General features: G+C 28.5%; 1 protein-coding gene across 5 annotated transcripts in view; it reads left to right on the plus strand.

Annotated features, from left to right (window-relative positions):
* The window catches only part of LOC136092268 (nucleoprotein TPR-like), a 122,828-nt gene extending 107,517 nt beyond the window's left edge, over positions 1-15,311 (plus strand). For all 5 annotated transcript variants that reach the window (XM_065820098.1, XM_065820101.1, XM_065820100.1 and 2 more), the window contains 6 exons: positions 213-375; positions 2,340-2,482; positions 2,698-2,736; positions 12,314-12,346; positions 12,483-12,515; positions 15,018-15,311. In XM_065820098.1, coding sequence (XP_065676170.1) covers positions 213-375; positions 2,340-2,482; positions 2,698-2,736; positions 12,314-12,346; positions 12,483-12,515; positions 15,018-15,061 — 455 coding nt within the window. In that variant the 3' untranslated portion in view covers positions 15,062-15,311. The remainder of the gene's footprint in view (positions 1-212; positions 376-2,339; positions 2,483-2,697; positions 2,737-12,313; positions 12,347-12,482; positions 12,516-15,017) is intronic.
* Positions 15,312-27,081: the final 11,770 nt, after the last annotated feature.

The raw sequence follows: 27,081 nt of genomic DNA on the forward strand, positions 1-27,081 counted from the left end.
TTTCTATTTGAATTTCAAAAATACTATTATAAATTGATAAAATTATTTCTGAACTGTTTTTTTAATTTTATTAAAAGATTTTAAAATTCTCATTAAGATAAAATCAAACTAAAAAAAAATGCTAGAAGATGTCAGTTTAACAATCTCTTATAGTTGTATGCTTGATGTACAAAATAATTTTAAACTTTTTTTTTGTATAAATTATTTCAAAGGTGACTTTGATCAGGATGAAAATAGTGAAGATTATTATGATGCTGGTGATAATGATGGAGAAAATAATGTTTACGATGAAGATGTTGGTAATTATAAAAATAAAGATAAAAGACAAATAAAAGAAACTTATGAAGATATACATAATGATGAAGTTCCTAAAAGGTTGAAATTTTATAATAAAAATTAACTTAATTTATAAATGTGATTAAAATTAAATAAAATTATAGTATGTTTTAAATTTTTTATTTGAAATTTTTCCTTGTTATATATAATAAGTATGTTTTTTGTTTTTCCAATATTTAATTTTAAACTACAAAAAGCCTTTAATTTAGTGTCATGAAAATTTAGTGCACAAAATGTATTTATTTTTTTCTACTCTTGTTTTACTCAAAGTTTTTTATGGGCTAGCTATAATTACAAGGATAAATAAAAAAAAGTCAATAAACAAAGATTTACAGGACATTAGGACATTACACTAAGAATAAGATTTAGTATTACTTTTTGCTTCAATATTCTGATAAAGCTAAATGGAAAAAAGCCATATTATGTTTAATAAATCAATCTACAGTTAGGTTAGAAAGCATTACATTTTATTTTCAATAAACCATTCTACAGTTAGGTTAGGAAGTATTACATTTATGTTCAATAAACCAATCTACAGTTAGGTTAGAAAGCATACCACAATATTTTGTTCAATTTTACATTACTACATTTTATATTCAATAAAGCAATATACAGTTAGGTTAGAAAGCATTACACTTCATGTTTCATAAACCAATCCACAGTTAGGTTACATTTTAACAGCTTTTACTATTAAGTTTAAAAAAATGCAGTCGAAAATAAAAGACTTTAAAGAGAGATGATATATGGTACAGAAGAGGATCAAGAAGACAAGTATCTGATAAATAATTTAACTACACATGATATCCATGTCTGCTCTCACCTTTGGCAGTTTTTTTTTACTGCTGGAAGGTTACAAATGTCATAAAGAAGTGTCGCTTCTAGGCAATGGACACAAAAAGTTGTCTAAAGAACAATTAAAAAAGATAAAATACAATTTATAGTTGTTAATTATATATTTTTTATTATATTAAGTTAATTATACTTACAAATTGAAGTTATTACTTAAATAACTGTTATTAACTACAATGTTAACTAAAGGAATTTTTACTTTAATGACTGCTATTAACTAAAGTATTAATTAAAGAAACTATTACTTAAATAATTAATTACTGCATGATATACATAAATAGCCTTAAATAAATGACTAATAAAATACTTCGTCTGATAATTTTTTGTTTTTATTATTCTAAAACATGTAAAATGTGACAAAAAATATTAAACATCATGTCAAGCCTTAAAAGAATGTTTCCCTGCTGATAAACTCTTACATTGGGTTTTAGAGTTCAAGAGATGTTATAAGTGTTTTTATATAGTAAGAAAACATTCCAGCAGAATTATGCCCCAATACAAAAAATATACACTCCAAAAAAATCAAGAAAATTAACACTAAAATAGAGCATTCAAATGGCGATTTATTTGTTCTATTTTAGTGTTAATTTAAATGTTAGACATAACAACTCTGCGGATATCAATCTGATTAAAACTCTCTAGGCAATTGTAAAAAAACAAAACTGAAAACATAATTACACTACTAAAACCAAAGCATGAAAATCCAAAGCATGAGTGAGACTTCTATGCCACGAGATTCCATGCCAAATCATGTGCCGAATGCTATAGCAGCATTGGAAGAACACATAAAATACTAGAGTATAGATTATTATTATGTTGGAAAAAGAAAACTTAATAAATTCTGGATTTTTCATCTTTTTTATTTTGATGCCATTATTTTTCACTATATTGCATATTATTATATACATATAATAAAATTGTATGTAATATCATATTGTCAATATTTTCTTCTAACAATCAAAATAATTGTCATAATGTAAAATAAAAGTTAATATGAAACAATGTAACAACAATGTAACAGTAATATGAATATATAATGTTATGATGCATTGTAAAACAGTCTTTAAACAACTAAACATTAAAAGTTATCTGTACAATCAAGCTAAAGAAAACAACATTAAAATAAATATTTTTAGTTTATTTTTTTGCTACAGTGAATGTGGAAGTAATGTTCTAGAAGAAATTACAAAACCAAATAAAGAAAGTGAAAATGCTTTGGTTGATGCTATTAGAATGGAATCTGATGATGATATTTCTCTTGATGCAACTGAACCTGTGGTAACTGAACCTGGTAAAGGTATTTTAAATTAACATGTGAAGTTGTTTTTTACAGTAAAAAGATAATTTTTTTAATGGTAAAATGTTAGTCTAATATTTTTATATTATGCAAGTCTTTTTGTTTCGGAATAATGAGCTTTATATTATTAGTAAATATTATTATAATTATAACAAAGTAATATTTACTATATTATTACATGTGATTCATTCACAATTGCTTTTACTTGATCATAGAAACCACTGGAAAAGATGAACAACTTAAAAAAACTGAAGGTTTATTTATTTTATTTTTATTTTTAACTAACATTTAAACATTTTTTTTTTTTTATATAATATTATTTTATATATATAGTTATATATAATATAGTTATATAATATAGTTATATAATATAGTTCATGTTAATTATTACCTTACTGAAGGATATTCTTCTCAGGCTTCTGATATTTATTGTATAACTTTTATTGTGTAGATTTTATAATATTAAGTGTACTTACCAATAATGTATCTGTAATGGTAATATTCAGTTTATCATGGCTGACAGTTTCAATAATTTCATCTTTTTTGCTCTAGTTTTAACTTAAATTATCACCATAAAATAAAAAAAATTTCTCAAATAATATAATCCTTCTCATCATGCTTACCACCACCACTACCACTGGTGGTGGTGGTGGTAAGCATGAGGAGGAGAAGGATTTTGATAATTATAACGAAGAAGAGGAATATAACAATCATGAGGAGAAGGACTCTTAATGTTAACTTTTAATGTTTAAAGACTGTTTTACGATGCATTATTCCATTATATATTTATATTACTGTTACTTTGTTGTTACTCTGAGAATCATGAGGAGAATTCTGATGATCTCTGACAATTCTAATGATCATGATGATAATGAATTATGTATTTATTATGAAATAATAATTTATAATAATAATGAATAATAATATTTCATAATATACATAAATATACATAAATATAAATATATATTATGAAATTACAATACTATCTTATAGCCTGCTGCCACAAAGGAGTGCTGCTACATCAACTGAGGGTTTTTTTTCTTTTTTTTTAAAACTATTATTTACAATTCAAATTGTAATAGATTTATTTTAATCCAGTTTCCTAATACCATTTTTGCACTCCTAATGTAAAAATGTGATTTAATTTTTCTGAAAAAGAAAAAAAACTAAGAATAATGAAAGAAAAGATTGCTGAAAGATTAATGAAAGAAAAGAACATATATATATATATATATATATATATATATATATATATATATATATATATATTCTTATTATATATATAAAGACACACGCGCGCGCACACACACACACACTATACTATACTATACTATACACAATCCATATGTAAGGACACAATTTCCTAATATAATTTTTTTACTCCTAATGTAAAAATGCGTGATTTAGTTTTTCTGAAAAAAAAGAAAAAAATTAAGAATAATAAAAAAAAAGATTGCTGCCCCATGCCAAACCCTCAGTTGATGTAATAGCACTTCTTTGCGACAGCAGGCTATAAGATAGTATCAACTATATAGAATGCATACATTGGTATGTCTTGAAGCCCCCACAACTTCTTTTTTATTTATGACATCATCCGTGTGCGCCTAATGCTGCATTTAAATATTTATATATATGTATATGTATAATCCAGCCATTATTTATCTAAAATAATGGCTGGATTAAAATAAATGTATTACAATTTGAATTTTAAAGTTTTTTTTAAAAAAATGTTTATAACTTTGTATTCATTATTTATATAAACTAAGAACATAACTAACTATAGAATAAATTTTTTTAAACTAAGAATAGCACCTTAATTTCAAACCACTTTTTTCTCTGATGAACTCTGCTAGTAATTTTAAGCTGTGTATATCATTGTTTTTTAATCTATGCTCAGAGCACCAGATTCAAAGTATTTTTTGCAAGCACCAGATTTAAAGTACTATTTAACTTCATTAATCTTGTGTGCCCAATTTGAGTCTCCTTCAAATTATTAGGAAAAATACCTCCATTATACTACTGCATTACATATTTTGGTACAAATGTTTCTGATCTATAGATAAGGAATCTACAATTTCCTTCTCAAGATGAATTAGATCTACTTGAGTTTTCAAGGGGAGGGTTGTATTTGGAATTTTTAATTGGATGTATGAGGGATGGGAGCTTTTCAAGGCAAGGGATGTATCTGGAAATAGGAAGAAATATTGCTTTGTAAATAAGTTTTCTTATATTTCCTACGAATCTGTTAGCAGATGTTTTTACATTGAAAAATGACATTAAATGCTTAAGTGGCAACTTGTTAATATGTAAAGCACAACAGATTAGATTCAATCCTAGTTTCTTCTCTAAATATTGAATGACTCCGTCCTTTGCCTTTGTTTTTCACTTTTATTGAATTTAGCAACATTAAAATAATAAAAGTTTTATATTTTATTGAAATAAAAATGAAGCTTTTATTAAGGTTGGTTGAGTCTGCTCTAATTGCAGCTAATTGATTTTCAACATGTGTTGTTATCCAATCATTTAGTTGTTCAGCAATATCAGGGTTGCCATTAAAAAACCCACCCAATAAAATCTGCCTAAAAAAAACCCAATAAAAACCGGGCAATCTATGTTTTTTTAAGATTATATAGTTTTTAGAACTATTATAATCAACACTTCTAAAAACATAAGCACTTTTTTTATCCTGTTTTCATAATCACAGCGAATACTTTTTTTGTTACTACATCGGATACTTTTTTGTTGAATGTTACCTTAAGATCTTTAATGACATTCAAAGGAGTTCGGTACAATACTTGGCTGTTTTTTTATTTGATACACAATCAGTTTTAAAAGTTTTGACTAAAGTCTGTAATATGTGAGCAATAATTAAATCATTAGTAACCATCCATCTTGCATAATGTTTATTATTTTCTCTTCTTGGGTAAGTTGATTCATCATTTTGTTTTTTACTTCTCTGTAAATTTTTTCTAAAAACTTTCCTACATGCATTTTTCAGTTAAATAGAATATATAACAGGTCTCAATGATCGTGACTATAAGTTCATGATTTTTAGAAGTTTTAAATGATACTTTTGTACTGAAGAAAATATATATATATATATATATATAAGATTTAAGTGACATCTTTAACAGTATGTGTAATAATATTATAAGCATTAAAACATCATATACTGTATCATATTATTTATTTATTTTTTCACGTAATATTTCGGCTCATATAGTGAGAGCCATTATCAAACTGAAAAAACCGTTAAAAAAACCGTTTAAAAATTATAATAAACGTAACCAAATGATGTCATTGCAACGTCAGATATTCAACATTTTTAGTTTTACAAAAAATGGTTTCCAATGGTGAGTCATCACCAAATTGCCATTGTTACAATTTAAAACGTTTTCTTTAAGTTTTGAACATTGTACACGTTGTATTTCAATGGCCTCACGAATTATTCTTGTGTAGTTGTTTGAAATAACAGAAAGCGTTTTAGGGTTCTCCCAGTTTATTTTACCATTACAATGTTGTGAATGTTCTACTATTCCAGATGTTTCCCAGTTGGCTTTTGTAACATTATTTTTATGTTCTTGAATTCGTGTGGAAATCTTTTTTCTTGTTTCACCAATATAACATGAACCACATGTGCAATTAAGTTGGTACACTCCTGGATGACTGTTCGGAGGCAGTTTAGACTTGTTTCGGCAGAGTATATTTATCAAGGGATTACCAAAACTGAAGACTGTTTTAACACTGACTTTACGAAACTCTCTTCTTAGAACAAGGCCTAATTTTGGGATCCATGGTAAAATAACAAGATTTTTGGTATCAATTTTTTGAGAACTAGATTTATTTGTGGAGTATTTATAATTTTTAGCAATATCTGAATATTGTTTATATGAATGTCCATTTTCAGTAAAAACCTTAATAAGAAAATTAATTTCATCTTGAATATTATGTTCTGAACAAACTTTGTATGCTCGAGCTAAAAAACTTTTAAAAATACTAACTGCGATATTCGGTGAAATACATGATTTTGGTTTTATAAGTACGTTTGTAATTGCATCTTTACGGTGTATGGAAAACTCATATTTGTGAAGGGAGTGATTGGTTGAAATACAAATATCTAAAAAATTTAATTGGTGTTGAGCATTTTCGTATTTGCATGTATATTGGATTGATTTATCTTGTGAATTTAAAAGTGTTAAAAAAGAATTTGCGTCATCAATATTATTAAATCGAGCATGGCTATCATCAATGTAACGTTTTTAAGACTTTGGTGCAATATTGACATTTAAAGCCTGTTGAATAGCATTAGATTCAATATGTTGTAAATATGCTTCTGAAAAGACAACTATTATGAATAGACCTATTGGACCAGAGTTTTTTAAAATATATATTTTGTCTTCCCATAAAAAATAACACTTACTAATACAGAGATCAATTAGTTTATGAATGTCAACTAAAGATAATTTAGTTCGTTGTATAAGATCATCTCTATCTTTGTTTAGCATATCAATAATTGTAACAGTTGCTTTATCAAGTGGCACTGATGGGTATAAATTAATAACATCAAATGACACTTGAACTTCGTCATTAATAAACCATTCTTTTGCTGTTGATACAAACGAAAATGAATTTTTAACACGGCATTCATTTTTATTTAAAGTTGGTTGTATTATCTCAACAAGATGTTGCGAAAGTTTATGAGGTGGTGTGCCAATTGTCAAAACTATTATTTGCATTGGATAACCTTTTTCACTTTTATGTGCTTTAATACAACCGTACAAACGGGGTGGAATTGCATCTGAAGGATATATTTTACCATATGTTTTTTTATCTAGTTTTTTATCTTTTTTTAATTTACTAAGGGTACGTTGAATAAGATTTAGGAACTTCTGAGTTGGATCAACTGTAGATATTGTGCAATTGCCAAGTTGTTCCTTTACTTTTTGTATTGCTGATTCTGAATTTAAAATGGCAAATCCATTACCTTTATCAAATGGATATAATTTTATGTTGGTTGAACTTTTTAGTTCATTGATAGCTAGACGTTGATTTTTAGAAATATTACTATTAATTTTCACTCTTAAATATTTGGTTAATGTTTTGCTGACATTCTGTCTTAAAAATTCTGCTCTTTTTACGTTCACATTTTTTTCTATATTTAAAGCGCATTCCTCAGTTGATGTTATAATATCAATCAATGGTATTTTTTTTGTGTTGGAATAAATTGTGGACCAAGACATAATAAGTTTTCCTGTTCACGTGAGATTGATATATTCGAAAGATTTAATATTGGATTTTTTATCAGTTTCGTAAAGTCAGTGTTAAAACAGTCTTCAGTTTTGGTAATCCCTTGATAAATATACTCTGCCGAAACAAGTCTAAACTGCCTCCGAACAGTCATCCAGGAGTGTACCAACTTAATTGCACATGTGGTTCATGTTATATTGGTGAAACAAGAAAAAAGATTTCCACACGAATTCAAGAACATAAAAATAATGTTACAAAAGCCAACTGGGAAACATCTGGAATAGTAGAACATTCACAACATTGTAATGGTAAAATAAACTGGGAGAACCCTAAAACGCTTTCTGTTATTTCAAACAACTCCACAAGAATAATTCGTGAGGCCATTGAAATACAACGTGTACAATGTTCAAAACCTAAAGAAAACGTTTTAAATTGTAACAATGGCAATTTGGTGATGACTCACCATTGGAAACCATTTTTTGTAAAATTAAAAATGTTGAATATCTGACGTTGCAATGACATCATTTGGTTACGTTTATTATAATTTTTAAACGGTTTTTTCAGTTTGATAATGGCTCTCACTATATGAGCCGAAATATTACGTGAAAAAAGAAATAAATAGTATGATATCGTATATGATGTTTTAATGCTTATAATATATATATTTCCATATATATATATATATATATATATATATATATATATATATATATATATATATATATATATATATATATATATATATATATATATATATATATATATATATATATATATATATATATATATATATATATATATATAAAAGCATTGTAAGAATTCGATCCAAAAATTGAAAGGTATCCTGACTTTAATGAGCATTAATTTGTAACTTTTTTATACAACAATTATTTATCCAAGCTTTCTGCTGTGAAAGTATTCTTGACCTTGAACAGTTATCCTTTAAAATACTTATTGACCATCCTAATGCTGATAAGACAACTTTAGGCAAAATATTAAAAAAGAAAAAATTGACAGATAAAACAATTAAACATATAGAATATAACACTAGAAATTAAGCCAAAACCAATACTTTGTTTCAAATGATAAAGAGGAGGATAACAGCTTCCAAACATCACAATATATGTACCGAAGTTAACACTCTTTCTGTAAGGCCAAAAACAACTCCTCCTGTTGCTGATGTTGTATGCCCTCATAAAAAGAATGTTGTTTTTACTTCTATTAAATGGATATTTGATCAAAAGCAAGATGCTATAAAAAAAAATTTATTCAAATTGTGTATCAAAACACACTGATTTGAATGTTGAAAATTGTGGTCTCTTAATATTTTATGAAAGATCATACCTGGCATGTTACCCAGATAGTTTTATAGTATGCAAATGCCATGGAAGGGTGAGTTTGGAAGTTGAATGTCCTTTTATAATTTTTAATAAGGTTATTAACATTCTGTGGAAATGTGATAAATTAATTCTTAAAGAGCCAGAAATCAGTGCTAATAAATTTAACCAATATAACAATATTCAGTGTGAAATATGTTGTGCTTGGTTCCGCTGTTCTTGTCAAAATTTAAAAAAAAGATGGTTATGAATTATTAGCAGATCAATACTGGATTTGTTACATGTGCTCCATATTGACTTTGTCTTTATATGTATTAGATGTTTTTATGAAATCAATCATTATATTGAATTCTTTCTAATCATTCATTACATTTAATTCCTTTTTCTAAAACATATATGCTATTAGATTAATATAACAGAGTTCCTACAGAGCCTGTTTTCCTGTTTTTTAGCCAGTTTTTAAAGTAATAGCCGGCTTTTTTAAAGTCTGATTGTTTTTATTTATAAAAGTATATGTTTTATGAATTTAGGTTTCAATTATGATAAAAAAGTTTAAAATAAATATGTAAAAAAGTTTTTTAATTAAAGTTTACTAATTTTATTTTAGGTTGAACTTGGTTGTTAAAACAATTGGCAATAAAGATTAAAAAGTTTTAAATAAAAGCTTCTAATATATTAATATCTATTAACCATAAGTTTTATAGATTTTCTTTTGCGGACATAAACATTTGGGTGTTACCCAGCTTCATTTTCTCTTCATTTGAAGTCAAAGAAGCACAAAGAAAATATAAAGTTAACTATATCACAGTCTAAATTTGTGACAAGTTCTGATGGTTGAGCTCTAAAGCTATTTACAAAAAGCATAGTATTAAGAGCTGAAGAGCAGTTGAGAGCTGAAGAGCTGAGGAGCAGTTGAGAGCTGAAGAACTGAAGTAGTTATGACTGACATTGCTCATTGTTAATTCAAACTGTGCACTTGCTGCAGCTATTAATGACTATTCTAAATAGAAGCATATGCTTCCGGATTCTAAAATTGATAAAGCATACCTACAAAAATTGAATAGGCTGGAATATATGATTTAGATTGGAATAGTCCCTTGTATTCAAAAAGTTATTTAAAATGAGATTAAATATTTATCTTTCACATTCCAACTTGATGATTTCTGAGAATACTCTTATACTATACTTGTAAAACAACCTTATATTATAAGTGAGTCATATTATGTTTTATTATATAGCTCACCTATACGTACAGACAACCAATATTTTATAATATAACTCACCTATACTCTTAAAATACAAAACTATCAAGCCAACTTCAGAAGACTTTCTAAACTTTCTTTAAAGTCTTGAATATGTTTAAAAACTCCAACATCTTTGTTAACTTGTGTGAAAAAAGCTAGAATATTCTTTGATTAGGAGTAGATTGTAATTTAAGGGTAGAATATATTTAAGTAGAAATTGTAAGAGAGAAGTTCTTGTTGACTTAAGACAAGAAAAATTTAATTTTAGTGTTGTGTTTATGCGAGAAATTTACAAGTTATCACTGGTTCATTTGTACTACAAACAGTAGCAGTAAACCCTTATTTAAATTGAAATCAATAATGAAGTAAATTTTAATAGATGAAAACTTCACACTATTTTTCAAACATCAAGTATACACAGGTACCATTTGCATACAAGTTCCATCATTAAAAAATATATAAAACTTTGTTAAAAAATCAATTTGATACAATCAGTTATTCACAAAGAATAGAATTATATTTTTTAAATGTTTTCATAAAATAGCCTGCTTTTCTGAAAAAATTCCTGCTTTTTAGGCTTCCACACCTGTTTTTTTATTAAAAAATTTCCTGTCTTTTACCATTGACCTCCTGAAGGAACCATAATAAAATCTGATTTTTTCTTTTTTTTTTTTTTTTTTTTTTTTGAAAAAAAGTTGTATTTCTTGAATTATTTTGTTATTTTTAAAAGATTTTGCAATAAAAAACTGGGTTGAAGTTTTTAATTTAAAGTAAATAATGAAAGTATTAACAAAAAGCAACAACTTATTTCTTCCAGCCGATATACAAATGTGAAAGTGCATTCAAACCATTGTCTTATCATAACTAATAGAAATTTCAGTAAGATTTTTTATTTAGATTTTTTTTCTCACAAGAAATAAGTTTTCGACATATCATAATCTTGTTATTGTAAAGCAGTATATGTTGTTAATGAAGTAGACTCTGCATCATTTTTATCACTACCTACTTTGATCTCAAACAAAATTGGACTTGGTGACTTTTTCTTTGGGAGAGGTGGAGATGTGGTTTAATAATTTGCTGTAGCCATATTACCATTTATCTATTTGAATAATTTATGAAATAATAACATATCACCATTTATCTATTTGAATAATTGAAATAGTTTCTTCATCCGAAGAAATAATTTTACGATCTGATAATTTTTCAGCTGTAAGTATATCTGAGAATTTTTGAAGAAATTGGTTTTACTAGAGATCTTGTTCTGACTTTTGGAGGGGACCTTAATTTTTTTTTTCAGGAGTAGAATGAACACTCATGATGCATGTCAAAAAAAGTGTTGCATTATGAATTTCATAAGTGGAAGATCATCAATAAAATGATTAAAGCAGACTTTAAAATGCTTTGGTACAACAAAGTGTTTTCATCTTTTAGAAACAGCATGAATTCATGATTTCTTTGCTTTTTCATTAACAGGCAATATGTGGAATCATAACGTTACTATGTATTTTGTAACGCTCTGGATAACGTTTATTGTTATTGCAAAGACCTACAACACACTGATCATTAACCATACGTTGTTTGTTTTGTTATGTACTTGTTTGTTTTTATGTTTTTAAAAGATTTGTTCACATTTATGCCCTTCCAAGAAAAACATTGCGTCGTGTTGTCATATAATGTAAATAACTGACATTGTTTCTTTTTAATACTTATTATTTTTTTTTTTTCAATGCATGACGTTCCATGCCCCGAGACATTTCTAATAAATTTTGATCTTATTTATGCAATAAATTTTTGATTATTTTATTTAGCTTTTGATATTATTTTGCTCAGTTTTCTGACAAATGTGCATTAAAAAACTCATCCTGTTCCATTACTTCCTTATTATTATCTAAATTGTTTGGTGTACTATTGTTATGCAAATTGTTTGTTTTATATTAATAAAACTTCTTGTTCTACTACTTCTCAATTATCACATAAACTTAGTGTATAAATTATTATTTTAGATGAAAAAACTAAACCAGTTCGTTTGCAAAGAGGTGATTTTTTAAATTTGTTCAAATAATAATTCTTGAATTTAATCTATGATTATAAATGTATAATAATTTAATACTATTGGGAATAGATAAAGTTTTCATTAACTTATAAAGTATTTTCTATTCAAAAATTTTTTAGGTGTCCGACCTCGTCTTCGACGCGATTTGCGTTGTAAGTTTTTTGTTATGTTTTAGTTTTTTTTAAAGTCTGTTTTATCTTTTTTCACCATAACTAATCATACCTTTATTTTCACCATAACTAATCATACCTTTTTTTTCACTATAACTAATCATACCTTTTTTTACACCATAACTAATCATATCTTTTTAATAACCATCTCAAAAACACGTTTATAAGTTGTTTTTTTGAGAAACTGCTCAAAAAGAGTTTCTCAAAAATGTAAATGTAACTTGTTACTTTCTTCATCTTGTCTATTAAAGTAGGGTGTTTTAAAGTAGGGTGTTTCGATTTTTCAAATATCAAAAAGAGTAGTGAAAAATAATAATTTTACGATTAGTCAAATATATTATTCAGTCTAGGAATATTTTTGTGACATCTACTCTTGTCAAAAAAAAAAGAAGAATAAAACCGGGTTTATTTCTAGCGCTACTCAAACTAGTTAGCTTATTCGTTTGCTAATTTTTGCTAAGCCCTTTTGACCTTTTTATGATATATAAAGGGATGGTCTAATCACTCTTGTTTCTAAGCTTTACTTCTATCAAAGTAGCTGTTTCTATCTAAGCTTACTTCTATCAAAGTAGCTGTTTCTATCTAAGCTTACTTCTATCAAAGTAGCTGTTTCTATCTAAGCTTACTTCTATCAAAGTAGCTGTTTCTATCTAAGCTTACTTCTATCAAAGTAGCTGTTTCTATCTAAGCTTACTTCTATCAAAGTAGCTGTTTCTTTCTAAGCTTACTTCTATCAAAGTAGCTGTTTCTATCTAAGCTTACTTCTATCAAAGTAGCTGTTTCTATCTAAGCTTACTTCTATCAAAGTAGCTGTTTCTATCTAAGCTTACTTCTATCAAAGTAGCTGTTTCTTTCTAAGCTTACTTCTATCAAAGTAGCTGTTTCTATCTAAGCTTACGTCTATCAAAGTAGCTGTTTCTATCTAAGCTTACTTCTATCAAAGTAGCTGTTTCTATCTAAGCTTACTTCTATCAAAGTGGCTGTTTCTATCTAAGCATACTTCTATCAAAGTAGCTGTTTCTATCTAAGCTTACTTCTATCAAAGTAGCTGTTTCTATCTAAGCTTACTTCTATCAAAGTAGCTGTTTCTATTTTCTTCTTTTAAGCTTGTTTGCTCATTCTAACCAAAATCAATATTTTTAATACACATTGTATAAATTGAATTATAAATTGAACATGTTTGATTTAGAGAAGATTTACACTGAGTTTGATGATTAACTTGGATTATATTCTGCCAACCAGTTTTAAATGTTGAAGAGCAGTTGTTTACATAAGTTGTTTGAGTTTCATGATTCATAATACATATTCCTAAAAGTAGAATAAGTTATTTTTCATCTGAATTTAAACTGAAGTGCTTACAACTCTTTCGTGTGTCCTTCTCAATCACATTATAAAACCACAACTACTCAAATCAATATTTTTACATGAAAAATTCTATCTTACTATACTACTAAAATACAAGTTCTTAATCCAAACTAATAATCATAACCACTTAAAAATGTTTTTGGTAGCAACCAATTGTTTTTAGTTTACGTTTTTCAAATGTATATAAACATTTAAATGCATCAATTAATTGTAAAAAACTGTCTAATTGTAATTCGTTTGAGATTTTGTATACTGCTCTAATCTAATATAATTATATTATAAAGTGAATTTTTTTTTAACCATTGGCCAAGCAAAAGGGTAATATCAGTTATTAGCTGAACCACACTATTGTTAACCAAGTAAAGCAATAACATCAGTTATAAGCTACATTATAGTTATTAATTTTTCTCAAAAAATTTTTTTTTAAATGTATCTCTTGAAAATATGCCATATCTTAGCGTATCTCTAGCTATTGGAAGCTCAAATATATAAATTCTTTTCCATTCCCAACAAGATTACATAGATGATGCATTCCTTATACTTTTTGATAAACAAAATGTTTACCGGAGTTTTCTTTTTGGTTCGATTAAGAATTACTATTACTTTTCAACAAAAAAAAAATGAATAACTACGCATTAATGTTAATAAAAAAAAAATGAATAAACTACGCATTAATGTTAATAAAAAAAAAATGAATAAACTACGCATTAATGTTAATAAAAAAAAAATGAATAACTACGCATTAATGTTAATAAACGAAATAAAAAATGAATAACTGCGCATTAATGTTAATAACCGAAATAAGCGAAATTAAAATCAAAACTTACCAAACAAGCACTTAAATAATTTTATTTTTTTTAAAAATCACTTTTTAAAAATTGATAAAGTTGTATTATTTTACTATTTTTTTAAATTTTATAAAAGTTGATTTTATCTTAAAAATCGACGCACCTTATTAAAAACTTTAAATTTATATTTTCCATTAAAAAACTTTTTATTTGCCAAAAAAAATTTTTAATTTGTGTGTTCTTTTTCAGTTTTAATAAAACTTGTAGTTAATTTATGTTTTCTTGCATGTTTACACAAAAATGTATATTTATTTATTTATTTATTTTTCAGCTTGGCTAGCGAAAGCTTCTGATGTAGTCGATAAAACCAATTAGATACCAACTTTAAACCAATTAGATACGTCTTTACTAACTGTTTTGCGTAGTTTTTTCACATTTAACATTTATGCAAATCTTTACGATAAAAGGATAAAGTTGTCGGCTTCTTATTAAAATTTACACAACCGTTCTTAGAATTGTAATATTTTACCAAAATACGAGATTTTGTAAAATAGTAATGAAATATGATTCTAAATATTTCAATAAAGTATGCTTTATGATATAATGATATATATTTTTGTTATTATTGATGTTATTTTTTATTGTCAAATGTAATAAAATTGAAAAAATTTCAAACGAAAAAACAATTATTTATAACCAAGTACGAGGTGTTTTCAAAAAATACTCGGAGTTTTAAATTTCGCGAGTTTGGAGAGTCGGATTGTTAGTATTTTTTTGTGTGTGTTGCCCCTAAAGTTGTTTTTTCTTGTTTAAAAAATGGAAGAATTGAAGAGTCAATAAGTTTGTATTAAATTTTGCGTAAAAATTTAAATAAAGTTCAAGGGGCTATCCCCCCTTAAAATTTCAAAATTAAAAAAAAAAAAAAATTGTTTTTATTTTTTTTACCTATGTATGATTATAAAAATTGTTTTAAAAGTAGCACATTAACCTGTAACTATCTTAATTTGTCTATTTAAATCTCAACGTGGTATCCCTAGCAACGCCATAGCAACGCACTTGTTTAACTGTATACATCCTACATTTTATCTTTATTCAACCCAAATGTGTGTTATAATTGTCATGTACAAGCTTGAACAGCTTCTTTATGAATTTTTGTGAAATTTTTGTAAAGGTTGCTGCATCAATGATATAAAGATTTACCTAGATATGCCACCGTTACAAAATTTAGAAAAAATTCAACCCACTTTTCCCGAAAAAACCCTTTAGAAGGACACACATTCCTTATTCCAAAAATACAAAAACTGCGATTGAAATTTTATTCTATAAGCACATGACACAGAAATGACAACACACATTTTTTTTTGTGCATTTTTACAGCACATTAAATTTGAAAAACACTTTAAAAATAAAGAAGTAATGCCAAATCTTCTGATTTGACTAATAACTTATTTTGAAAAGATATTGAAGTAAATGAATTCTGGTCTTCGTTGGTTTTAAATGTGTTTGCTATTGTAGGCCACAATGCACGTCTTCAATTTGCAACCATAGTTAGGATTTCTTGCGTCTCTTTTATATCTTCTCCAGTGTTCAGCAAATGAGTAGTGAAAAACTTCTGTCGACTGCTCACTGTAACGTCTAAGTGCAGTGTGCTTCATTTCAATGAATTCTTTGTGAAAGAAGACTGCATGTACCTTAGGCGTCACTAAGACATTTGACAAAGGTAGATATGAGGTTCGAAATGCATCAAATTTCACTGCATAGTGTGGATCAAGCTATTGTACAGACAATGTTTGCAACCTTTAAATCACAAGAAATAAAGAAGTTTGAAGAGTTAGCTTGAATTAATGAAAGCAATTGTCTAATGTTTTCACATGTTTCTGACATATCTTCTGCAACTGCAACCAAAAGCTGTTGTTTAACTAACGTTTAACATGTAGTGCAGTGAGCGATCGCTTGCTTGGGAGAGTGACTGAAACCGCTTGTGTCAGTTATTTCCAGACTGACTTCAGGAATCCACCACCACCATCTATTCCAAGCTTGACAATGTTGTCAGAGAATGGTTGTCGAGACTGTTGAACTTCATTCAAAAGCTTTTTCAGGTCATTGCAATCAACAACAGTTTTTGACTTTTTGGTGTTTGAATGTCAATGTTTGTGTGAATTGATCTGATAAATGTCTTCCAAAGGCATCAAACTTTGCACGAAAATTGCTTGCAATAACTTTTGTTCTGCTGACTTGATTGATTGTTGATGCAAGTTTTTTAACACCAGAGTTTGACAAATTAGTATTCACCTAAACAATGACAAGGTCTTTCACTGTCATAGTTGGAGCATTGTCAAAAAGTTTTTTGGCACTGGAAGATCCTAAAATACAGAACAATTAGTTGAATAGTGTAACAAAGCTTAATAAAATCTAAATTTCACTAAACCGATTTGACAATAAATTTTAAATGATGTGGGGTTCTATTATTTTTATTGTAAATTTTATATCTTATAAAATTAAAATGATATTTACAATTTACCTTTTGTAATGGGGGTCTTCCACTATGTTGCGCAACTCTGATTGTTCCATGTGGAGATGCATCTTTTGAAGAAATCAATGAAGATGCAATCTGTTCTACTAATGTTTGGTCTTTTGTCACAAGGGTTTGCATATTTTTTTTTAAATGTTGCCTGATTGCACTTATGGGGAAGGCCCCTGCCTACAAGAGCAAGACACTCTGAGCATCTTCTGTGGGTTTTTGCTGCTGATGATAGCTGCGGATCAGTACTGAGTGGATGCTTTTCATTCAATTTTAGCCTTCCAACTTTGCAAATAAGATAGTCACAGTTTTGTTCTTTTGTCTCTGGTCTGACTTGAATGCTCTTGTAGTTGAAGATAGGTGGACAAACTGGCCAGAATCCTTAGTAGAGGACAGGCTGCCCAGAATCCTTTTTCCTCAGTTTCACTCTGCAATTCTCACATATTCCCTTTAGGACTCGAGTATCAGAGAAATCAATTGGTTTATCAAGTAGAGAATGAAGTTTTTCAATGATGAATGTTGTCACTTGTCTATCACACTTTTGAAAGCACAAGAAGCAAACAACCTTCCTGTTGTCTTCATATGATCTTGCAGAATTTGGCATTTTTAAAAATGTAAGTCTTTTTAAAATTCACCAAACTAAGTTTTTTAGCACTTTAATTTAAAGTAGCACTTTCCCAGAATTTTAGTTTGAGCACATTGTAAGGTTGTGCTGTTAGTATTTGAGTGAAATATTCTCATGGTTTTAGATATAATAAGTGAAATTTTATACATAATTTTCAACAGAAAAACATGCAAACTGGTTTTCCTATAAAATTATTGCCTATATTTTGTGACAATTTGATTCAATGCTTTGCAATCTGATTAGGTGGTGTAATTAATTTAAAAGTTACCTTTTAGTTTTAATAATACTGCCATTATTATATCGGGCTAAAGCTTTCAGTGGATCATAGTCAAATGAAAGGAAATTTGCAATTTTAAAGTTTTGAATAAAGTTGGAATTAACGATAATTAGTTAAGAGATGATAAATGTGATGAGCCTACAGCCATTATAAATTTTTGTTGGTCAAAGAGGATTGTATTGGCTTACAAACTCAAACAAGCGGCTATTTTAATAGCCACAAATAAAAAAACATATTTAAAAACATATTTGCATTTAGAACTTTAAACGAAAACATCGTAATGTATTTTAAAATTTTATATTTTAAAATTAAACATTTATAAACCCTTAAATAATAATAATTTATTTGTTTGTTGTCTTAATCCAATTGATGGCTTCCTTAGCACTTTAGTGGTATAATCCTGGACATATCTGAATATTCAAATTTTAAAGTAATATTCACTTATCTTTTTAACAAACTGGCTAGAATGTAAATCTTCATTAACAGTCCAATATTCTATGTCATGGCCATCAAATTTCCTTTAAACACTTTTTCTATCATGATTAATTTGTTAACACAATGAATCATTTTCTGCTTTATATTTCGGTCAGAGGTGATTTTTGGTTTTTTAAAATCTTTACGACTAATGAAGTTAAATATTTTTTCATATGACTCAACAACAGAAATAACATCCCTTGATGGCAAAAACAAACCACCACGATTTTTCACATTATTTAACGAAGAATAAGATTTCACATAGGCATGTTCGTATAATAAAATATCAGTTAATGATTGGGCACAAATTTTACAAGAAATCTTATTTATCAACTTTCTGACTATAAAGCCAGAGATATATCCTAGTATTGCTTCTTTTTAGCTAGTCATTTGAAGTTCATCACAGTACAAAGAAACTTCTAAGTCAATATCATCCTGATCAAAATTATCAACAGAACACGACCTTTTGCTCCAATTAAGAGAAAAAATAGAACCATTAGAATAGGGTTCAAAGATTAGGCAGTTTGCATGGTTCGATTCAACTATGGAATTTCGCAGCAGAATTCGTTTCAAAGATGACTTTAACTGTACTGCATCAGGATTGTTATTGTAACCATTTTTGCCACGAATGCAAGCAAATAGTAGTTCAAGATGGTCTTGGGAATATTTGTAAGTTAAAACATACTTAAATGGTTTCTCTGGAAGTGTCAACAGATTGGTGGATAACTTTTCAGTACTTTTAGCAGCTATAATTAAACCTAAAACAAATGTCTTTCTTCTATGGAAAAGTAAAGGAATGCATTTTTTATTAGTCAACTTGCTCAGATAAGTAATTGTATCATTTAAAAAATCTTTCCAATAAAGTTGATCATGAAGGTTTTTTAAAGTTTTTACTATTTGTTTTTCTAGAATTGAGTATGTCAAATAATTTGTCAATAACTCGAATAAAACAGATTGTACCATTTGCTCCCAAGAATGATGGATATTGAGATACCATTGCATCAGCAACAAAGCTGCTAAGAGTTTGGCCAGCTATTTTCACATTCATTATGTTTCAATTGAATTCTATATGTTTTCTTGAAAGTTTGTTTGCAAATTTCAAACCTTCAAACTCTTGTAATTCCAATAAAGCTTTAATGCAACTCCATTTAATATATTGGTCATCACCATCAATAAAAATACCCAAATCATTAAGAGAATTTCTTGCTAATTTAAGCATATCACATGGAACAAGGAAAATGTGTATCAGTTGATTATTATATGAAAAAGTACAGACTATATTATCAATGTCTTTGCTAAACTGGCACCCAAAGGGGATAACAGAATTTAAATTGGTACTTGTACAATCAAATGTAATACTTTTGATATAAAGTTGATATGTCAAAGCCAAATTCAAAATGTTTTCGATAAAGCATGTTAAATCACTTGCTTTAACTTTATTCGATAAAACATAACCAATGGGTGTTTTCAAATGTCCTCGCAAGCAAACTAACATGAAAACTAATGCCTCAGTAGCTAGAGTATCAGGTTCGCATAAAATAATATCGTTGCCAAAATCACAAAAATCAATATGGCGACCTGAACTTTTGTCATAAGTTATACTGTTTTTGATTGCCATAGCATCAATAATGAGGGCACAATATTTAAAGTTTACATCTGTTTTCTGTTTATTACCAAGATAGGCAAAAACATCATGGAATAAACCAGGGTCACAATTTACAGATGATGCCCAATGTGATATTGACCTGGCAGCAGGAAGACACAACATTGGTTGAAGAAATTTATATGCACGTGGAGAATAAAAGTGAAGAGTTAAAGCAAATTTTTTTACTTCATTATTGTATCTGTGACCTTTTGGTTTAATATTTTGATTGAGAAATTGATTTTTAATGATTTCATAAGAGAGTCCAGAAAAATTTTCCCTTAAAACAGTTGCAGCATCTGTAGTCAAATAATTTTTAGATTGTAAATGGGAAACCATGTCTTTTAAAGAACTAATTTTTTTTTTCATTTCTTCTTTACTTTTGTTGTAAAGCTTTGACTTTTTTTTTTAACTTTTCTTTTGTTTGAGATATAGATCTTACAGATAGTGTTGAAGATTGATTAGTTTGGTCAGTACTATGTAAATTGTGTTTTCTGGCTGATAATTATGTGTTAAATTAATTTCTTTGTCGGTGTCATTTATAGCAGGATAGACATCAACTTATTTTTATTTTGACAACGGATCAATTGTTATAATACGAACACTACCAACAATTGATCCGTTGTCAAAATGAAAAAAAGTATACTTATAAAAAAAACTATAATTGTTGTATCCCAGATAAAAATATTTCAAGTGTTGATCATCATTATTAATGATGATAAACACTTGAAATATTTTTATCTGGGATACAATAGTTATAGTCTGATTCTAAAACATGGTCGCTACATATACAAGTATATTTAGTTGGGATAAAATTTTCACGTTTCAAAGCAACAACCCATTTTTTACACGGTTCTGAATTTTTAATAGGAAATTTATGGAAGGATTTTGTGCCGCCTTTTACATATCTATTAGAACATCCATACGCAGCACAATAATTAACCATTGTATGATGAAATTACTAAAAGAAATAACTAATTTAAACGAATGCTAAAGAAAATTAACAGAAATTATGTCGGGATATAACAGTTATTATTATATGATATATTGACTGTTTTGCCCGATATTGTGGCCGATTAAAACTGTAACATAAATCGGCTTCACTTGCAGCTTGTAAAAAAACCCGGAGATTCGCCTCTAGTTATTTATTATATGTCATTGTGCTACATCAAGTACGACAATTTAAATCAGTTATGGTGTTATTTTAACAGCTTTTGTTTTATTAGTGAAAATGGGAAAAGATTGTCGAGTGAAACAACGTACACAAACTCACCGTAAAAGGAAAGGATTTATGGGAAATGTTAATAAATCTGTGAACATTGGTAGTGTTTATGGTAATGTTAGTATTGAGTTGCCAACAATTAATTTAAATGTTGCTAACAGCATTTGTGTTTTGGAACAAAATAATGAAAACTCTCTTAATTTGCCAGCTTCGTCTCGAAAAGTTGAAGTCTTATAAGATACACTTGTTTTTAAACCTTGTATATCTGGTTATCGTATCATTGATGTTGCTATTTTAGTTTCTGTTTTTAGTTCTTTTCCAGAATGTGGTAGTCCCACACTCTCATTAGGTGAGAGATGTAATAAACGACATGGTTTATCTTCCTTGTTATATCTTAAGTGTAAAAAAAAAAGATTGCAACTATCTTCATCAGTTCAACACCTCTATCAATGATAATAATAAATCAATAAAATAATAAAATCACCAAATGGTGTCCCACAAGGCTCTGTATTAGGACCATTGCTTTTCCTTCTCTTTATTAATGATCTTTATACCTCTCTGAAGTTTTCCACTGCTTACCACTTTGCTGATGACACCAATCTGTTTTTAATAAACAAATCACTTAAAAAGATAAACAAAAATATTAAGCGTGACTTAGTAAAACTACTCCAGTGGTTTCTATCCAATAAATTATCACTTAATTCCAAAAAAACTGAAACTATTATCTTTAAATCAAATCAAACAAAAATTGAAACACCTGAATTTCAGATTAAGTGGTCAAAAAATAGATCCAGTAAATTTTATTAAGTATCTTGGTATCAAAAGTGATTCCAATTTAAGTTTTTCATCCCATCTTCAAGACTTAGCACTGAAACTAAGCAGGTCCAACGGTATGTTGGCCAAAGTTCAGCATTATCTTAATCTTTAAACGCCTCTTAACATATATCATGTTGTTTTTGAGTCTCATTTTAGATATGCTTGTCAAATATGGGGAACCGAATCTCTAACACTGAAAACAAACCGAATCTCTAACACTGAAAAGATTACCTCACCTCCAAAATAAAGCCCTAAAAATCATCTAATTTCAGCATTTTAATTCTGATCCTAATATCCTCTACTACATATCAGAGATACTTAAGTTAAAAGACCTTATTCAACACTCCAACTGTTTATTTGTTTGAAAACAGCAACATAAAACCTTACCTCCTCCATTTACTGATTTTTTTACTTATAAAAAAAATACTCGTTACCAACATTGATCAGCTAAAAGCTTCAAATTATCTATACCTAAAAATATAACTGTTTGTTATGGACATGAATCGATTAAATATCAGAGCATATGCACATAGAATAGTCTTCCCTCTCAGTTAAAATCTCTCCCTACATTTTCCAAATTCAAAAACAGTCTGTTTAATTTTTTATTAAACAAGTATTCTTCCAAATTTCTATGCTACTCTACTGCTAACTATCTACTATCCATCTTAACTTTATTCGCTTCAATGCTGGTTTATAATTACTAAAACTTGATCCTTTTTAAAATTCTTTTCTACAACTTTCTTCATTTAAATGCTAATTTATTACTAACACTTGCTCTTTCTTAACTTTTTCTCAAATTAATATCACTATTTTATTTTCAACTCTTACTATTGTAAATATTGCTATTTTTATTATTGTTATTATTATTATTGTTGCCATTGTTATTATTATTATTATTATTGTTATTACTATTATTATGGTTATTTTTATCATTATTATTAATAGAGTTCTATTAATAATAATGATAAAAATAACCATAATAATAGTAATAACAATAATAATAATAACTGTTTTTGTTTAGCATTAGTGTTATCATCATTTTGATTATTATTACCATTAAGTGGAATTATTATTATTATTGCCTATTATTATTACTGATACTTATATTACTATACTATTTATGTTGTTACTGTATATTATAATAATCTACTTCTCTTTTATTGCTATATTTTAAATAGATATATAAAAGTTTTATATTATAGATAGATGTATAAAAGTAAATTGCATTTTGTCCCAAATTTATCAAACTTCTTACTTAATTATTATTCCTTAAAGTTTTTCGTTTAAGTATTGTACAGTTTTACTTTTTTTTTTATTTTTTTTTTTAGTTTCTTATTATGGTGTTTACTTAATATTAGTACTTGTACTATATGTAAATTTTCCATTTCATGGAAAATCTACATATAGTACAAGTACTAATTTAGATATACATTTGATTTGATTTGATAATAAAAAAGGACTTGATATTAATAAGCGAATAATTTATTGCATGCGACTATTGGGCCATGGATATGCAGGCACAAAAAATTTATGCACTTTTATGAATTTACCTAAGCCTATGACCAAAAACAACTTCGAAAAACTACTGAAAATAATTGCAACAGCTGTTAAAACTGGAGCAGAATAAACAATGATAAATGCTGCAAATAAGTTGCGAAAAACATCTTTAGCACCAACTGATATTTGTGTATCTTGCGATGTCTTCTGTTATCTCTTCTGTTACTGGCAAAGTGTAAAATGTTGAAGTCATGTCTAGATATTGTAAAGGTTGCAGTATTAATCAAGGCCTTCAAAAGTCTAATCCAAATGCTTATGCACAATGGAGAAACTCCCATGTTTGTAAGTGTAATTACCAAGGTTCTGCTGGAGGTATGAAGCTAGAAGGAGCAAAATGTATTTTTCAGCGTTCTATTGACAATCGCCAGTTAAGATATATTTAATATTTAGGTGATGGAGACAGTATAAGCTACATGAATGTTAAAAATACATACCCTGATACAGAAATTGAAAAACTGGAATGCGTTGGACAAAAACCAAAAGAGAGTTGGAACACGGCTGCGGAATTTAAGGAAAAGTGAAAAAGGCCTTGGTAGTAAAGGGCGTCTTACAGATGCAACAATTGATTGCTTACGAAATTTTGTTGGAGTTGCAATCAGACAAAATGCGAGTAACCTTTAGAAAATGAAGGAAGGCAAAATGAGTGTTAGCATCGCTATTTCATCAAAAAATAATAGCTAACATTTTCCACACTGCCCTACTGGTTCAGACAGCTGGTGCAAATACAATACCGATAAAATAAATAAAACAACATATAAGTCAGGACCGAGTTTACCAATGGACGTTATTATGAAAGTGAGATATATATTTGAAGAGTTAAGTGAAGACAGTGAGTTACAAAAATGTTTGCACGACAAAACACAAAATGAATCGTTTAATAGAATGATTTGGGACAGCTTACCAAAACAAACATTTGTCTCGCTTACAAAATTAAAAATTGGTGTATATGATGCTGTTGCTTACTTTAATATATGAGCAAAAGCATCACTAGATATTTTTAAAGAACTGAACACGGAACCAGGCTTTCATTTGATTGCAGGATGCAAAGCATTAAATAGTGAAGGAAAAAGAAATGCTGAATATCGAATAAACCCTGAAAATAAGTCAAAACGGCAAATATTACGTGCCAAAAAGTTAAAAAAAAAAAGACAAAATAATTGAAAAAGATGGTGACTTGTATGTACCTAGTTGATTTTGAAAATTTGGATTATTTTCTTTACCTATTTTATGAATAAAATCTTACTGTATTTAAAGTTTTTATTTTAATCGAGTTTTTCTCAGAATAACAATTTGTGGACACCGGCCAATATATTTGGAGAACGATATGATATTTTTTTATGAAATTTTTACAAAGTGTTGTCTATATTATACTCTATGATATGAATAGAATGGATTTTATTAAAAAAAAAAAAAAAGTTTTTGGTCAATAAAATAATAAAAAATTTGACCCTAAACTTCGGTCGTCCTGCTGTGGTGGTGAGAAAAAGTTATGAAAATCTGTTCCACTCATATCATAGCCCTATTGGACAAAACATTTGCAACCAACATCGAACAATGCTAAAAAGTGTTCCTAACTTTACATATTTTAAAAACGAAACGAACTATACTACCACAGCAAACAGATCAGGAGTCAGGAGTCATAGCATGCCATGACATGAGCAATCAGGTGACAGCACACAGGCAGAATTTCGTTGACAAGTGCCATTTTGCAGCGGTCAAAACAAGTGCAACTTTTTTGGTTTGTTTCATTTTCTTAAGTCTGGTCCGTGTCAACGTTACGGAAGTTTTTTAATAATTAAAGGAAGTATACAGAAGTTTCCAGAAGCATGCAGAAGCTTCCAGAAGTTTCCAGAAGAAGCATCTGGAAGCATCCAGTAGCATCCAGAAATATTCAGAAACATCCAGACGCATCCAGAAGCTTCCAAAATCATCGAAAAGAAGCATCTAGAATCTTCCAGAACAGGTTCACACAGGTTCATTTTACTATATCAGAAACATGTAAATCTACATGTAATTCAGTCAGTATATGGAAGTCAATCAGTCAGTATTATCAAGACAGTTTATCGAAGTGAGTTTTATCAAAGTGTTTTATCAAAGAACATCAATACAAGAAGTGAAATACAAAAAGTGTTTCATTACATCAATACAGTCCACATCCAACCAGAACGTTGTGTTCACAGAGCCTTATTGTATCATCACAAGGTAAATGTAACACGGTAAGCCTTGAGAAGCGCGATTATTTATTTTTATTATTTTTATGACCTCAAGTGCAAAAATGGCTCCCGACAGTCTTGGATTGGAACTAAGAAAGAAAATTAAGTGGAATGTCACAAAAAAAGTATTTGTGATAAATATCGCGTGAAAAAATGGACCGTATCAAGACTATGTTCCAAATATCGTTCTACGGGGAAGTTGGCAGCAGATAACAAAGGTGGAAGACCGCGTTCCACCACTTCTAGAGAGAATTCTATGATCGTCAGATCCGTCAAAAAGGATCCCTGGATATCATCAGTCGAGATACAAAAGCAATTAGAGCTGCCTGTATCGGACCGAACAATCAGACGACGTGCTGTTGAAGCCGGATTGTTTTCTCGACGCCCTGCAAAGAAACCGTTAAATTCACTAAAAAACCAGAAGAAAAGACTCCTGTTTGTTATATCTCATATTGACTGGAATGTGCAGAAATGGCAAACTGTCCTGTTCAGTGATGAATCGAAGTTCAACATCATTGGGAACGATGGCATTTGCCGTGTATGTTGACCGGCCGGAAAACGCCTCGATTTACGTTACTACCATAAGACCGTGAAGCATGGTGGAGGCAATGTAATGGTCTGGGGGTGTTTTTCTGCTAACGGTCTAGGTCCAATACATCGAAACGATGGAATAATGGACCATTTCATGTATAAAAATATCCTGAAAGATGTTATGTTTTCTCATGCTGAATGGAATATGCCAATAAAATGGGTTTTTCAGCAAGACAACGATCCGAAACACACTACAAAAGTAGTCAAGCAGTGGTTTCAAGACAACCACCTATCGGTGATGGATTGGCCGCATCAATCTCCGGATCTCAACCCTATCGAGAACCTGTGGAAGATCTTCAACCGCAGAACTAATCGTGAAGGTGTTCGTAATAAGGATCAACTGTTTGAACAAATCCAAAAGGCCTGGGCAGTGATTCCACAAAGTTTCATTTATCACCTGATCGAATCTATGCCTCGAAGATGCAAGGCTGTGATCGACAACAAAGAATTCGCCACG

Source organism: Hydra vulgaris, chromosome 15, assembly GCF_038396675.1.
Source record: "Hydra vulgaris chromosome 15, alternate assembly HydraT2T_AEP".
NCBI lineage: Eukaryota > Metazoa > Cnidaria > Hydrozoa > Anthoathecata > Hydridae > Hydra > Hydra vulgaris.